Source organism: Rhinoraja longicauda, chromosome 40 (assembly GCF_053455715.1).
Source record: "Rhinoraja longicauda isolate Sanriku21f chromosome 40, sRhiLon1.1, whole genome shotgun sequence".
NCBI lineage: Eukaryota > Metazoa > Chordata > Chondrichthyes > Rajiformes > Arhynchobatidae > Rhinoraja > Rhinoraja longicauda.
In genome coordinates, this window is record NC_135992.1 from 10198184 (window position 1) to 10215712 (window position 17529).

The window sequence follows — 17529 nt, forward strand, 5'->3', positions numbered from 1 at the left end:
GGAGGCTCGCCCCCGACCCCGGGTGCTGCCTGTGTGGAGTTTGCTCGTTCTCCCTGTGACCGTGTGGGTTTCCTCCCGGGAGCTCCGGTTTCCACCCGAACCCCCAAAGAGGTTTAATTGATGCGAAAGTCAGATAACAAAACTGGTGTGAATGGGGCGACGGATGATCGGCGTGAGCTCGGTGGGCCGAAGGACCTGTTTCCATGGTGTATCACTGAACTAAACTCAACTAAGTACATTCCCAGAGTGAGCTGCCCTCCAGTGGCTGACAGTGGGCCCAGAGGGGAAGTCAAGTCAAGTCAAGTCAATTTTATTTGTATAGCACATTTAAAAACAACCCACGTTGACCAAAGTGCTGCACATCTGATTAGGAAAAAAAAGAAACATACAGTGGAGCAAGGCATGCAGTCCAATCCAGGGGCAGCCATGATAGTGGTGTTTAAGAGGCAAATGGACATGCAGGGAGTGGAGAGATATGGATCATGTGCAGCTACAGGAGATTAGTTTAAGTTGGCATCATGTTCAACATAGACATTGTGGCCTGTTCCTGTTCTATGAGATCTCCAAATACTCCAGATTTTCCCATTGAGCTCAATGGATTTCAGCCTGAAATATACAACTCTCCCCCCCCCCCCCCCCCATCTCTCCCACTCCTCCCTTTCCGCCTCGACTGCCCCCTATTTCTCTCCTCCCTACTTTCCTCCCTCCGGCTTTACTCTTCAAACCTATCTCGCACTTTCCTTTGTCTTTTCAGGTGAGGCAGAGGTTCACTTGCACCTCCTCCACCCTCATCTACTGTATCCGCTGTTCCAGGTGTGGACTCCTGTATATCGGCGAGACCAGGCGCAGGCTCGGCGATCGTTTCGCTGAACACCGCCGCTCGGTCCGCCCAAACCTACCAGATCTCCCTGTTGCTCAACGTTGTAACTCCCCCTCCCACTCCCACACTGACCATTCTGTCCTGGGCCTCCTCCATTGTCAGAGTGAGTGAGGCCCAGCGCAAATTGGAGGAACAGCACCTCATATTTCACTTGGGTAGCTTACACCCCAGCGGTATGAACATTGACTTCTCTAACTTCAAATAGCCCTTGCTTTCCCTCTCTCTCCATCCCCTCCCCTTCCCAGTTCTCCCACCAGTCTTACTGTCTCCGACTACATTCTATCTCTGTCCCGCCCACTCCCCTGACATCAGTCTGAAGAAGGGTCTCGACCCGAAACGTCACCCATCCCTTCTCTCCAAAGATGCTGCCTGACCCGCTGAGTTACTCCAGCATTTTGTGTCTACCTTCGTCTGCAGTTGTGCCTTGTTCTCGTTGCTGGGGGGGTTGCTCTTGGGCGGGAGCGTGGACCTTACAGCCCTGTGTCCGTGTCCGCAGATGTTACTACGGGTGAAGGAAAATGAAGTGCAGAATATGAGGAAGGAGACCATGTGTCTACGCGACGAGCTTCAGACCATGCAGTGGGTGAGTGGTCCACTCCCATCACGGCACGTTGCCCAGCGCGCGGGTCAGTCTGCTGGGTCGGTCTGGCTGGGTCTGTCTGGCTGGGTCAGTCTGCTGGGTCGGTCTGGTGGGTCAGGGTCTGGTGGGTCATTCTGGTGGGTCATTCGGGCTGGGTCGGTCTGGCCGGGTCGGTCTGGTGGGTCAGTCTGGTTGGGTCAGTGGCCGGGTCTGTCTAGCCGGGTCTGTCTGGCCGGGTCGGTCTGGCGGGTCAGTCTGGTTGGGTCAGTGGCCGGGACAGTCTGGCCAGGTCGGTCTGGCTGAGTCTGTCTAGCCGGGTCAGTCTGGCTGGGTCGGTCTGGATGGGTCGGTCTGGCCGGGTCGGTCTGGCCGGGTCGGTCTGGTGGGTCCGTCTGGCCGGGTCGGTCTGGTGGGTCAGTCTGGCCGGGTCCGTCTGGCTGGGTCGGTCTGGTGGGTCTGTCTGGCCGGGTCTGTCTGGTGGGTCTGTCTGGTGGGAGGGTCTCGTGCCCCCCAGCTATTCCTGTCCCCCCCCCCCCCCCCGGTGATGTCGTCCACAAATATATTTTGCAGGATAAGAAGTACGCCACGGACAGGTACAACGATATCTTCGTGGAACTAAGTGTGATGAAGGTGAAGACGGAGCGGGAGCTGGGCCAGGTGAAGGAGCAGCTGAAGCTGGCGTTGTTGGCGCTGAAAGAGAAAGAGTCTTTGCAGAACAGCATCGCTAAATGATGGTGAGTGGGTCACACCCGGGCTGGTCAGAGATCTCCAGAGATGCTGCCTGACCCGCTGAGTGACTCCAGCATTTTGTGCCTCTCTGGTTTCAACCAACATCTGCAGTTGCTTCCTGCACATCAACGACGGTGTGCCTTTGTGGGTGCGTCTGTGTGTGTGTGTGTGTGTGTGTGTGTGTGTGTGTGCATCTGTGTGTGTGTGTGTGCGCATCTGTGTGTGTGTGTGTGTGTGTGCATCTGTGTGTGTGTGTGTGCGTGCACGTGCATGTATGTGGGTGCGCAGCTGTGTGTGTGCATGCACATGCACGTCTATGTGCGCGTGTCTGTGTGTGTGCGCGTGTGTGTGTGCGTCTGTGTGTGGGTGCGTCTGTGTGTGTGTGTGCGCGTGCACGTGCATGTGTGTGCGCAGCTGTGTGTGTGTACATGCACGTCTGTGTGCGCGTATCTGTGCGTCCGTGTGTGGGTGCATCTGTGTGCGTCTATGAGTGCATCTGTGCGCGCGCGTGTCTCTGTGTGTGTGCGTGCACATGCATGTATGTGGGTGCACATGCGCGTCTGTGTGCGCGTATCTGTGTGCGTCCGTGTGTGGGTGCGTCTATTAGTGCATCTGTGTGTGTGTGTGCTCGTGCGCGTCTGTGTGTGCTCGTATCTGTGTGCGTCTGTGAGTGCGGGTATCTGTGTGTGCGCGCGCGCGTCCGTGTGTGCGCGTGTGTGTGCGTGCACATGCATGTGTGTGCGCACGCGTGTCTGTGCGCGCGCGTGTCTGTGTGTGCGCGTGTCTGTGCGCGCGTCTGCGTGTGTGCGCATGTGTGCGTGCACATGCATGTGTGGGTGCTATTCTGTGTGTATGCGCGCATGTCTGTGTGGCGCGTGTCTGTACGTGTGCGCACGTCTGTGTGTCTGCGTGCACATGCATGTGTGTGCGTGTGTATAATATGTATGCAGTTGTGTTTGAGTGTGGTTGCTCACCTCTGCCCTGTGTTGCCCACAGACCCTGGCCTGGCCTGGCCTGGCCACAGAGGAACAGACGCGACGGGCGAGCCTTCAGTCGCGGCCGCAGCGCGGAGTTCGCCTCCGACGAGGACCCGCCGGGACCGCCCGCTCCGTGCCTTCCTCCTTTTCCTTATTTTTTTAAATCGCGTCTCCCAATGTGGATCACTGCTGTGAAATTAAAACTGAATATATATATGTATACACACACCATGTATCAGTCGCCGCCCTCCTGCCTTCCGCCTGTCGCCTGCAGGTAACTGCAGGCTGGTGAGGCGCCGCTCCTGCGATGGGCGTCGATGGCGGCTGAGCCGTCCTTCCTGGGAAGCACCAGCCCGTTCTCCGGCAGGTTTTGGGACCAATGCAGGCCCGGGTCTAAGCTCGGAGCATTCTCCCCTCGCTCCGGCCTCCCTGTTCATCCTGCTGGGCCAAATCTCCACCCTTAGGACGCCCCGTGTCCGGCCAGCATGGACAGTGAGTGCAGCGGTCGCTCAGCACTTTAACCCCCCCTCCCACTCCCACACTGACCATTCTGTCCTGGGCCTCCTCCATTGTCAGAGTGAGGCCCAGCGCAAATTAGAGGAGCAGCACCTCATATTTCGCTTGGGCAGCTTACACCCCAGCAGTAAGAACATTGACTTCTCTAACTTCAAGTAACCCTTGCTCTCTCTCTCTCCATCCCATCCCCTTCCCAGTTCTCCGACCAGTCTTCCTGTCTCCGACTACATTTTGTCTCTGTGTTGCTTTGTTGTTACCTTCTCCCAGCTAACAATGATCTATTCTTCATTTTTTAAACTCCATTGCCTTTGTCCTTTTTTCACACCTTACACTTCCTTATCTCTGTACCGCCCACTCCCCTGACATCAGTCTGAAGAAGGGTCTCGACCTAAAACGTCACCCATTCCTTCTCTCCAGAGATGCTGCCTGACCACTGAGTTACTCCAGCATTTTGTGTCTATCTTTAACTTTACTCTGCGTTTATCCTCCCTGCATCACTGATACTGGTTGTCAGGGATCGGGATGTCAGCTTCAGCCCCACCTTCCACCCTCCCCCCCCCCACGTCTCCCCTTCCAACCACCCACCCTGATTCATGCCCCCCCCCCCCCCGGCTTGACGAAGGCAAAGGTTTATTACTGAGGCACAGGCAACCGCAGATGCTGGAACCTAGAGGAAAACGCACAAAGTGCTGGAGTAACTCGGCGGTTCAGGCAGCATCTCTGGAAACGTGGCCTGTCGGTGTCCTCCAGAGATAGTGTGTCAGTCCGAAGAAGGGTCTCGACCCGAACCATCACTCATTCCTTTTCTCCAGAGATGCTGCCTGACCAGCTGAGATACTCCGGCTTTTTGTGTCCATCCTCCACAGCACTGTTGTGTTTTAACAGAAGCTTATTATTCCTGTCTGATGCTGTGCTCGGTCACGGTGTGAAGGGGCAGCCCGATGCGCGTGTGCTTGGGCCTTGGAGGGTGATATACGTGTGTCTTTTTAATATTCCTGCCCCATCTCAACGTGACGCTGCAGCACATAAACGCCACCAACCCTGGCCAGGCTGAGCAGCGGTTCGTTCACTCCCTCAGGCCCGCCCGCCCTGCCTTTCCACTCGATCATCTCTGGGAGTCAGGGTTGTGACTCAATAGACAATAAGTGCAGGAGGAGGCCATTCAGCCCTTCGAGCCAGCACCGCCATTCAATGTGATCGTGGCTGATCATCCACAATCAATACCCCGTTCCTGCCTTCTCCCCATACCCCCTGACTCCGCTATCATTAAGAGCTCTATCTAGCTCTCTCTTGAAAGCATCCAGAGAATTGGCCTCCACTGCCTTCTGAGGCAGAGAATTCCACAGATTTACAACTCTGAGAGAAAAGGTTTTTCCTCATCTCCCTTCTAGATGGCCTACCCCTTATTCTTAAACTGTGGCCCCTTGTTCTGGACTCCCCCAACATTGGGAACATATTTCCTGCCTCTAGCGTGTCCAACCCCTTAATAATCTTATATGTTTCAATAAACTCCTCTATTACAGAATCCTTAATGCCCAATGGGACGGGAAGGAAGGGGGTGAGGAGACGAGGGGGTGGGGGAGAACTGCCACAGGGGTTGACTAAGTCCAGTCGCTAACGGTCACTGTGGAACTCTCTGCCACACTTGCTCTCCCTTTCTAGAAGTGACCTCCCTTCCTTCCCACCGTTCACCCCCCATAGTAAATGTCCAAGCCACCCCGTATCTGAGGTGTGAGTGCTGCCTCTTTGTTCGCCATTTTCCTTATAAAAGAGAAGGAGGCCCTTTGGTCCATCGAGTAAATGCAAGCTCTGGGTGCAGTGCCCACATCCACACGTGCTGCCCCTGCTTCCAACACCCTGATGGTTTACAGCAGCAACCGACCAACCAACACTTGTGTTTTTGGGATGTGGGAGAAAACCAGAGCACCCAGGGAAACCAAATGGTTCATAGGTTCTAGGAGCAGAATTAGGCCATTCGACCCAACAAGTCTACTCCGCCATTCAATCATGGCTGATCTATCTCTCCCTCTCAACCCCACTCTCCTGCCTTCTCCCCATAACCCCCTGACGCCCGTGCTAACCAAGAATCTGTCTCCGTCTTTAAAATATCCATTGACTTGGCCTCCACAGCAGTCCGTGGCAATGAGTTCCACAGATTCACCACCCTCTGGCTAAAGAAATCCCTCATCTCCTTCATAAAGGTACAGGGCGGACATGCAAACTCCGCGCAGACAGCCCTGAGGCCAGGGTTGAACACGGGCCATTGTGGTTTTGAGGCAGCAGTTCTACCAGTTGTGTCACTGCCGTCAAGGGAGGGGGGTCACAGCCATCAAAATGTAGCCATGATTCGCGTGATGGGCACACTGAGCCACTCCCAGCCTCTCCCCACCACTCCCAGCCTCTCCCCACCACTCCCAGCCTCTCCCCACTACTCCCAGCCAGTCTCCGTCATTCCGCGCTGCTTCAGGTTGATCCTGGGTATTCCCAGCTGCTCCCATCCTTTCCAGACTGCTCCCGGTTGCTTCCCGCCACTCGCAGCCTCTCCTGATTGCTCCTGGACATTCCCAGTCACTGCCAGCTCCTGGAGAACGGCTCCTGAATAGCCAACGGAGGCGAATACAGACAAAGCACCTATATCCGTGGTCGCTGGGCTCCATCTGGTAAGTGGAGAGAGCTTTGAAAGAAGATGACCCCAGACGCTGTGAGAAATTCCCTGTGGAGACGGGCCCTTCGGCCCAACTTGCCCACATCGGCCAATGTGTCCCAGCTACACTAGTGCCACCTGCTTGCGTTTGGCCCACATCTCTCCAAACCTGCCCTATCCATGTACCTGTCTAATTGCTTCTTAAACGTTGCGATAGTCCCTGCTTTAACTACCTCGTTCCATACACTCACCACCCTTTGTGTGAAAAAGTTACCTCTCCGATTCCAATAAATTCCCCTTTCATCTTAAACCTATGGCCTCTGATTCTTGATTTCCCCAACTCTGGGCAAGAGACTCTGTGCGTCCACTCGATCTATTCCTCTCATGATTTTATACACCTCTATAAGATCACCCTTCATCTTCCTGCGCTCCAAGGAATAGAGTCCCAGCCTGCTCAACCTCTCCCTATAGCTCGGACCCTCGAGTCCTAGCAACATCCTCGTAAATCTGCACCCTTTCCAGCAACATCTTTCCTCTAACGTGGTCGGAACGGAGGTTTCTGCAAGTTTTGGGCTGGCTGGTTGTGTGTGAGTTGCTGTGAACCGCAACAGAGCAGATTTATTTTAGAAATACAGCACGGAAATGGGCCCCTTCAGCCCACCGAGTCCACGCCGACCAGCGATCCCCGCACACTAACACTATCCTACATGCACTAGGGACAAAATTCCAATTATACCAAGCCAATCAACCTACAAACCTGTACGTCTTTGGAGTGTGGGAGGAAAATGGAGATCCCGGAGAAAACCCACGCAGGTCACGGGGAGAACGTATAAACTCTGTACAGACAGCACCCGTAGTCGGGATGGAACCCGGGTCTCTGGCGCTGTAATGCATAAACTCTACCTCTGCGCCGCCATGCCACATTGTGTTTGAAAGCCCTGCTCACCCACCCACCTGTTGCATTGATCAATGTGTCTCATCTGTCTGTCCCACGTCTGCTGTCCACCTGATATGGCGGACGAGTGCACCTATTGCATCCACACCTTGTGTTACAAATCAGCACAGCAAGTGGGTTGAGTGTGATGAGTTCCACCAATGCAGATGGGAGTGTGGACACTGGAACAGCTGATCATGTATCGAGGAAGCTGCTGTGATAGGAAGCAACTGCAATATTCTAAAGAATATTTTCACTGTGGGCTAACAAATAAATTTGTTAGATATGAGTGCAACGTCGTGTGGGTAAGTTTGTGCTTCAGTTTCGTATTGTCACGTGTACCGAGGTACAGTGCAAAGCTTTGCTTGCTTGTCATCCTGTCAAATCATGTGATGGGCCCTGGCTATGCCTGCCTCTTTGTCGGGTACGTCAAACAATCCCTGTTCCAGACGTACACTGGCCCCATCCCCGAACTCTACCTCCACTACATTGACAACTGCATTGGTGCTACCTCTTAGATTTTATTTAGAGATACAGCGCGGAAATAGGCCCTTCGGCCCACCGAGTCCGCGCCGCCCAACGATCCCCGCACATTAACACGATCCTACACCCACTAGGGACAATTTTTTACTTTTTACCCAGTCAATTAACCTACATACCTGTACGTCTTTGGAGTGTGGGAGGAAACCGAAGATCTCGGAGAAAACCCACGCAGGTCACGGGGAGAACGTACAAACTCCGTACAGACAGCACCCGTAGTCAGGGTCGAACCTGAGTCTCCGGCGCTGCATTTGCTGTAAGGCAGCAACTCTACCGCTGCGCCACCGTGCCGCACTTGTACCCATGCAGAACTCACTGACTTCATCAATTTCACCACTAATTTCCATCCTGCTCTTAAACATACTTGGGACATCTCCCTACCGTTTCTGGACCTCACCATCTCCATCACAGGAAACAGACGAGTGACCTACATTGACTACAAACCCACTAACTTCCATAGCTATCTTGACAATACTTTCTCTGTTTCCTGTAAAAACTATCCCCTAATCCTAATTCCTCCGTCTGCGCCCAGGATGAGGTGTTCCATACCACGGCATCAAAGATGTCCTCATTCTTTAGGAAACAGGGCTTCCCCTCTTCCATTATAGATGAGGCTCTCACTAGGGCCTCCTCAATATCCCGCAGCTCCGCTCTTGCTCCCCCTCCCCCCATTCGTAACAAGGATAGAATCCCCCTTGTCCTCGCCTTCCACCCCATCAGCCGTCGCATACAACAAATTATCCTCCACCATTTCCGCCACCTCCAACGGGATCCCACTACTGGCCACATCTTCCCATCTCCACTGCTTTCTGCAGAGACCGTTCCCTTCGAAACTCCCTGGTCCACTCGTCCCTTTGCACCCAAACCACCCCCTCCCCAGGTACTTTCCCCTGCAACCGCAGGAGATGCAACACCTGTCCCTTTACCTCCCCCCTCGACTCCATCCAAGGGCCCTGCACATCCTCCAACCTCATCTATTGTATCCGCTGTTCCAGATGTCAACTTCTCTACATCGGCGAGACCAAGTGCAGGCTCGGCGATTGTTTCGCTGAACACCTCCGCTCAGTCCGTCTCAACCAACCTGATCTCCCGGTGGCTCAGCACTTCAACTCCCCCTCCCATTCCCAATCTGACCTGGGCCTCCTCCATTATCAGAGTGAGGCCCAGCACAAATTGGAGGAACAACATCTCATATTTCGCTTGGGCAGCTTACACCCCAGCGGTATGAACATTGACTTCTCCCACTTCAGGTGGTCCCTGCTCCCCTCTTTATCCAGTTCTCCCCCTAGTCCTACCGTCTCCGACTACATCCTATCTTTGTCCCGCCCCCTCCCCTGACATCAGTCTGAAGAAGGGTCTCGACCCGAAACGTCACCCGTTCCTTCTCTCCCGAGATGTTGCCTGACCCGCTGAGTTACTCCAGCATTTTGTGTCTACCTTCGATTTAAACCAGCATCGGCAGTTTTTTCCCTACCTATCTGTGTTCTCCAGCCTGACCTGCTGGGTTGCTCCAGCACTTTGTGTCTCTTTGTGGTCCAAAGTTTGCAGACTGCCTGTCTTCTCTTCGAACGCTTGATGCACAGCGGGTTCTTAGGGCGTCTGTGGTTCTTGGTGTGGGAGGCCACACAGTGGGACCAGTTTAATATTGTCATGTGTACCGAGATACTGCAAAAATATGTGGTTGCCAGCTCTTCAGTCAAATCACATCATACATGAGTACATTCAATAGACAATAGGTGCAGGAGGAGGCCATTCAGCCCTTTGAACCAGCATCTCCATTCAATGTGATCATGGCTGATCATTCTCAATCAGTACACCGTTCCTGCCTTCTCCCCATACCCCCTGACTCCGCTATCCTCAAGAGCTCTATCCAGCTCTCTCTTGAATGCATTCAGAGAATTGGCCTCCACTGCCTTCTGAGGCAGAGAATTCCACAGATTCACAACTCTCTGACTGAAAAAGTTTTTCCTCATCTCCGTTCTAAATGGCCTACCCCTTATTCTTAAACTGTGGCCCCTTGTTCTGGACTCCCCCAACATTGGGAACAAATCGGCCCTTCAAGCCAGCACCGCCATTCATTGTGATCATGGCTGATCATCCACAATCAGTAATCTGTGCCCAACTTCTCCCCGTATCTCTTGATTCCACTAGCCCCCAGAGCTCTATCTAACTCTCTCTTAAATTCATGCAGTGAATTGGCCTCCACTGCCCTCTGTGGCAGAGAATTCCACAAATTCACAACTCTGGGTGAAAAAGTTCCTTCTCACCTCAGTTTTAAATGGTCTCCCCTTTATTCCAAGACAATAGACAATAGGTGCAGGAGGAGGCCATTCGGCCCTTTGAGCCAGCACCACCATTCAATGTGATCATGGCTGATCATTCTCAAACAGTACCCCGTTCCTGCCTTCTCCCCATACCCCCTGACTCCGCTATCCTCAAGAGCTCTATCTAGCTCTCTCTTGAATGCATTCAGAGAATTGGCCTCCGCTGCCTTCTGAGGCAGAGAATTCCACAGATTCACAACTCTCTGACTGAAAAAGTTTTTCCTCATCTCCGTTCTAAATGGCCTACCCCTTATTCTTAAACTGTGGCCCCTGGTTCTGGACTCCCCCAACATTGGGAACATGTTTCCTGCCTCTAACGTGTCCAACCCCTTAATAATCTTATACGTTTCGATAAGATCTCCTCTCATCCTTCTAAATTCCAGTGTATACAAGCCTAATCGCTCCAGTCTTTCAACATATGACAGTCCCGCCATTCTGGGAATTAACCTAGTAAACCTACGCTGCACGCCCTCAATAGCAAGAATATCCTTCCTCAAATTTGGAGACCAAAACTGCACACAGTACTCCAGGTGCAGTCTCACTAGGGCCCTGTACAACTGTAGAAGGACCTCTTTGCTCCTATACTCAACTCCTCTTGTTATGAAGGCCAACATTCCATTGGCTTTCTTCACTGCCTGCTCTATCTTCTTGATTAGTATGGGTGTTAGGGGTTACGGGGAGAAGGCAGGAGAAATGGGTTGAGAGAGAGAGAGATAGATCAGCCACGATTGAATGGCGGAATAGACGTGATGGGCTGAATGGCCTAATTCTGCTCCTAGTGTAAAGAGGAAAATACCTGTGCAGAATATAGTGTTATGGCATTACAACGGCAAAGAAAGTGCAAGTAAAACAAAAAGTGCAAGGGTCGCAAGGAGGCAGGTTGGAAGATCAGGACTACACCCGTAGCTTATGAGAGGTCTGTTCAATAGTCTGATAACAGTGGGGAAGAAGCTGTTCCTGTAACAGGTGGTACGCGCTTTCAAGCTTTTCTACCTTCTTCCCGATGAGAGGGGATACTATGGGCGCTGTCTGTATGGCGTTTGTACGTTCTCTCCGTGACCTGCGTGGGTTTTTCTCTGAGATCTTCGGTTTCCTCCCACACTCCAAAGACGAACAGGTCTGTAGGTTAATTGGCTTGGTGCAAATTAAAAAATATCCGCAGTGCGTGTAGGATAGTGTTAGTGTGCGGGGGTCACTGGTCGGTGTGGACTCGGTGGGCCGAAGGCCCTGCCTCCGCGCTGTATCCCTAAACTAAAAAAAGATAGGAGATTGGGGAGGGAATGAGCTGCAAGCACCATGTGTCCCTGGACTGGAAAGCCCACGGTGCCTTAGCGAGGGACCTGACGAGGCACTGCTGCGGCCATGTGTGGCGACCAGCCTAGTTTCCTGCTGCGAGGATAAAGGACCATACTAAGAACTTTTGAAACTCAGCGGCAGAATTTTAAATTTTTTTTTTTTAGAGATACAGCGCGGAAACAGGCCCTTCGGCCCACCGGGTCCACACCGCCCAGTGATCCCCGCACATTAACACTATCCTACACACACTAGGGACAATTTTTTAACATTTTACCCAGTCAATTAACCTACATACCTGCACGTCTTTGGAGTGTGGGAGGAAACCGAAGGTCTCGGAGAAAACCCACGGGGAGAACGTACAAACTCCATACAGACGGCGCCGGTAGTCAGGATCGAACCTGAGTCTCCGGCGCTGCATTCGCTGTAAGGCAGCAACTCTACCGCTGCGCCACCGTGACGCCCTAAATGTGGCAGCTCTTTCTGTATTTAAGAAACAGACATGTACATGGATAGGACATGTTTTGAGGGCTATGGACCAGACGCGGGCAGGTGGGACTAGTGTAGCTGGGACATGTTGGCCAGTGTGGGCAAGTTGGGCCGAAGGGCCTGTTTCCACGCTGTATCACTCTATGACTCTATTGCTTAGGTCTACTGTATGATTTTTCCAGATTGTAGGGAAAAACTTAAGAATTTCACCATGTAAACTATACTTTGACTGGCACAAACTTCACTGGTGTCTAGGAAGGAACTGCAGATGCTGGTTTAAACCAAAGATAGACACAAAATGCTGGAGTAACTCAGCGAGACAGGCACCATCTCTGGATAGAAGGAATGGGTGACGTTTCGGGCTGAGCATTTTGTGTCTATCTTCACTGATGGCGTCCTCTTTCCCTCTGCTCCCAACATACCTGCTCACTCTGCCTGGCCAACCATTCCAGAGCTACCATTGGTTTCACTACAGAGGCTGCTGATGAATGAGCACAGTTCCTGAGTCACACGGTTCACCGGCTCTTAGTCACATAGTTAGGAACAAGTCCCCGAGCCCACCAAGATCATGCCAACTGCCTATTTATATTATTCCCACATCAATCCCATATTCCCCCAATCAACACAGATTCTACCACCCACTTACGCAAGTCTCGGGTCAATTTACAGCGGCCAATTCATCCACTGACCCACATGTCTTTTGAAGGTGGGAGGAAATTGGGGAATGCGGTCACAGAGGAGACGTGCAAACTCAGCACAGACTGGACTCAACCCGGCTCACTGGAGGTGTGAGGCGGCATCTCTACCAGCTGCGCCACCGTGGCATCTAAAAGGCCCCTCCTGAGGGTTGTCACTCTGATGGGCAATGTCGGGACGGCTGCTATGGAGAGGAGACGGTTGCCCACCTCTTCGCAGAGTGTGGATTTGCCAAGAGAGTCTGGAGAGGTTTGCAGGGGTCAATAGACAATAGACAATGGGTGCAGGAGTAGGCCATCCGGCCCTTCGAGCCAGCACCGCCATTCAATGTGATCATGGCTGATCATTCTCAATCAGTACCCCGTTATTGCTTTCTCCCCATACCCCCTGACTCCGCTATCCTTAAGAGCTCGATCTAGCTCTCTCTTGAATGTATTCGGAGAATTGGCCTCCACTGCCCTCTGAGGCAGAGAATTCCACAGATTCACAACTCTCTGACTAAAAAAGTTTTTCCTCATCTCTGTTCTAAATGCCCTACCCCTTATTCTTAAACTGTGTGGCCCCTGGTTTTGGACTCCCCCAACATTGGGAACATGTTTCCTGCCTCTAACATGTCCAACCCCTTAATAATCTTATACGTTTCGATAAGATCCCTGTCACGATTTACTCCGAGCAGCTCCATCGCAGAGGACTCTGTGATCTACGGACTGTTCCCAGGGACGCATTCAGAGACTGACATCGAGTGCTGCTGGAAGGTCATCAACTCGGTGAAAGACGCTCTTTGGTCTGCCCGAGCTTTTTTAGAGAGGTTTTAGAGATACAGCGTGGAAACAGGCCCTTCGGCCCACCGAGTCCGCGCCGCCCAGCGATCCCCGCACATTAACACCATCCTACACACACTAGGGACAATTTTTTTTACATTTACCCAGCCAATTAACCTACAAACCTGTACGTCTTTGGAAACCGAAGATCTCGGAGAAAACCCACGCAGGTCACGGGGAGAACATACAAACTCCGTACAGGCGGCACCCGTAGTCAGAATCGAACCTGAGTCTCCGGCGCTGCATTCGCTGTTAGGCAGCAACTCTACCGCTGCACCACCATGCCTTTGTTGACCTCCCAGCGGAACGAGCTGTCTGTCAGGGAATGTTGCCGACTGGCCCGCTGCAGACTGTAGGAGTACGTGCTGAGGGACGCATTGGAGCTTGGTGCAGCCAACGCCAAGGCTCTGTGGGCGAGGGCCACAGTCTAGGGTCTGCAGTTCCTTGCTTCTCCATGGGCGCTGACCTCCCCACCATTGAAGGGATCTACAGGAAATGCTGCCTCAAGAAGCTTTCATTAAAGACCCTCACACCACCCTGGCCACCCTCTCTTCTCGCTGCTGCCATCGGGAAGGAGGTACAGGAACCTGACAACCATGACCTTCAAGTTGAAGAACAGCTTCTGGCTCCAGCTTTCCTTGGTCATCTGTTGGCGGCCCTGATTTGTTCTGGTCTTTTCCTACCTCCAGCTCTCCCCCACCCCCCCAACCCTCCTTTCAGTCTGAGAGAAGGGTTCCGACCTGAAACGTCACCCATCCTTTATCTCCAGAGATACTGCCTGACCCGCTGAGTTACCCCATCACTTTTGTACCTAACTTCCCATCAACTATCAGGCTGTTGAACCACACTGAACATCCCGAACCCCTTTATCCTTCTTCAACCCTCAACCTCTATGGACTTTGTATGGATCGTAGTCATAGAGTGATACAGTGTGAAGTAGGCCGTTCGGCCCAACTTGCCCACACCGGCCAACATGTCCCAGCTACACTAGTCCCACCTGCATGCACTTGGCCCATATCCCTCCAAACCTGTCCTATCCATGTACCCGTCTAACTGTTTCTTAAACGTTGGGATAGTCCCAGCCTCAACTACCTCCTCTGGCAGCTCGCTCCATACACCCACCCCCCTTTGTGTAGAAAAAGTGCAGCGTAGGTTCACTAGGTTAATTCCCGGAATGGCGGGACTGTCGTATGTTGAAAGGCTGGAGCAATTAGGCTTGTATACACTGGAATTTAGAAGGATGAGGGGGGATCTTATTGAAACATATAAGATGATTAGGGGATTGGACACATTAGAGGCAGGAAACATGTTCCCAATGTTGGGGGAGTCCAGAACAAGGGGCCACAGTTTAAGAATAAGGGGTAGGCCATTTAGAATGGAGATGAGGAAGAACTTTTTCAGTCAGAGAGTGGTGAAGGTGTGGAATTCTCTGCCTCAGAAGGCAGTGGAGGCCAGTTCGTTGGATGCTTTCAAGAGAGAGCTGGATAGAGCTCTTAAGGATAGCGGAGTGAGGGGGTATGGGGAGAAGGCAGGAACGGGGTACTGATTGAGAGTGATCAGCCATGATCGCATTGAATGGCGGTGCTGGCTCGAAGGGCTGAATGGCCTACTCCAGCACCTATTGTCTATTGTCTATTGTCTCAGATTCCTATTAAATCTTTTTGCTTTCACCTTGAGACTCTGATTCTCTGGTCCTCGATTCCTCTACTCTGGGCAAGAGGTTGCATTTCGTACTTCGGTTTGCACTAGTGGCTCTGGTTACCTAGTTTTGCTGATGATTTATTACATTATTGATTATGGTACATTTATTTGATGTGGTATTGCGTCAAAGCAAAGCTGCAGCAAGCAAGAATATCGTTCTTGCAATCCCGATGCCCATGACAATGAGACACGTTGGAGCAGCCCCAGCAACTCCTTGCTCCAAGGCTCCTGGTGTCAGCAGAACTTGTCTTTAAATTGTGGTGAATGCAAGAACAACGCGACCTGTTGCAATTGTTCAACTGTGATCGTGGTTTGCACTGAGATTCGGCAGAGACTACAGGGAGATGGACACAAAATGCTGGAGTCACATCTCTGGAGAGAATGGGAAAGGTGGAGACCCTTCTTCAGACGTCACCCATTTCCTTTCCCCCCCCCCCCCCCCCCCAGAGATTAGTACTGGTGTCAGGGGTTATGGGGAGAAGGCGGGAGAATGGGGTGGGGTGGGGGAGAGATAGATCAGTCACGATTGAATGGTGGAATAGACGTGAAGGGCCGAATGGCCTAATTCTGCTATCTGCTTTTGACCTCATGATGCTGCCTGACCCGCTGAGTTACTCCAGCTTTTTGTGCCGGTCTTCGGTGTAAACCAGCATCTGCAGTTCCTTCTCACGGGGAGACTGACCGACTTAACCGGTCCAGTTACAGCTAACGAGAAGCGGCCAACTCAACAGCCCATCCATTCATTCATTGGGCGTCCATTCACCCAAAAAGGTGGACTTCCCGCTGATGTGCAAATAAGGAATGGGGGATAAATGAACCATTGTGTTGCAGAGGGGCAGGGGTTCAGTCGCACAAAGTACTCGCACAAAGTACTGGTGGGGAGAAGGCGGGAGAATGGGGTGGGGTGAGATAGATCAGCCATGATTGAATGGTGGAATAGACGTGAAGGGCCGAATGGCCTAATTCTGCTATCTGCTTTTGACCTCATGATGCTGCCTGGCCCGCTGAGTTACTCCAGCACTTTGTGCTTTGCTGCCCTCTCCAGTATCTGCAGTTCCTTGTGGCTGGGATTCAGCCAGAGGCCTCTGGAGGGGGGGGGGGGGGGTGACTTGGGCGGCACTCGGGGGTCCCAGTGCCAGTGTGCCTCGGAGTTGTCTACGAGTTGGTGTTTGTAGTTCGGCGCTGGGCGTCCTCGCCTGGGGCAGCAAAGGGTGACACTACACTTCCCAGGGCATGCTGCGTGGGCAGGGCCATCTTTACAGCATTATGGGCCCCGGGCAAAGCAGTGTACTGGGGCCCCTACGACAACTACTCACAGGAATAAAAATGTAAACACAATTTCACGACCCCGTCTGTCCCCCTCCCCAGTGCCCATTCTCAGACCCCCCCATTCTCTCTCCCCCAGACCAACTGTTACTCTCCGCCACCCCCCTTTCCCCAGCACCCACATTTCCCCCACTCTCTCTTCCCCCCCACCACCAACCCCCCACCCTTGCTGTCCCCCTCCCCAGTCCCACTCTGCCTCCTCCCACCCCCACTCTCTCCTCCTCCCACCCTCCCCGTCGCCCCCACCGTTACTCTCCCCCACCCCCCTTTCCCTACCAGCCCCCCCCCCTGTCGTGCCGGCGAAAAGCACTTACCGAAAAGCACTTAGCGATGGACTTAGGGTGCTACATTGTTGCGAAAAGCACTTACAGATCGCTGTGAGAAGCACTTAGGGATGGAAAATGTTGCGAAAAAAGCACTTATTGAACCTACATTTTTAAAGTAGTATTTATTTATTGCAAGTCACTTAACATACACAGATCAGCATGGGGCCCCTATGCTCGTGGGCCCCCGGGCAAGTGCCCATCAGGCCCATGCGTTAAGATGGCCCTGTGCGTGGGTGGCTCTCTGCAAAACCTCCCCGGTTCCTTGATCCAGCTTCCCAATGTCCTTCAGTCGAGAATCGAGTGTTTTATTGTCATGTCCCAGAGTCAGAACAATGAAATTCCGACTGGCAGCAGCACAACTGAACAGGTAAACATACAGTATCACAAAATGCTGGTATAAGACAATAACTGCAGATAACTACTGGTACAAATCGAAGGTATTTATTCACAGAATGCTGGAGTAACTCAGCAGGTCAGGCAGCATCTCAGGACTTCAGTCTGAAGAAGGGTCTCGACCCGAAATGTCACCCATTCCTTCTCTCCAGAGATGCTGCCTGACCCGCTGAGTTACTCCAGCATTTTGTGAATAAATACCTTCGGTTTATGCCAGCATCTGCAGTGATTTTCCTAGGTAAACACATAGTAGTGCTCTGTAAACAATATAATAAACGAGAAAAAGTTCAGCATACTGATCTTTTTCATTTGTGTGTATATATGTATATATATATATATATGTGTGTGTAGTGTAGGAAA

The 17529-nt window shown here is 52.4% G+C and overlaps 1 protein-coding gene across 4 annotated transcripts in view; it reads left to right on the forward strand.

Moving 5' to 3' along the window:
• LOC144611317 (uncharacterized) overlaps window positions 1-4270 on the forward strand; it is a 136802-nt gene extending 132532 nt beyond the window's left edge. For 3 of the 4 annotated variants that reach the window (XM_078430364.1, XM_078430365.1, XM_078430366.1), the window contains 3 exons: window positions 1377-1463; window positions 2031-2194; window positions 3186-4270. In XM_078430364.1, the coding sequence (XP_078286490.1) occupies window positions 1377-1463; window positions 2031-2192 (249 nt within the window). In that variant the 3' untranslated portion in view covers window positions 2193-2194; window positions 3186-4270. Of the gene's footprint in view, window positions 1-1297; window positions 1464-2030; window positions 2195-3185 lie in introns of those variants that run through there. The other variant, XR_013549509.1, reaches the window with a different exon arrangement.
• Window positions 4271-17529: the final 13259 nt, after the last annotated feature.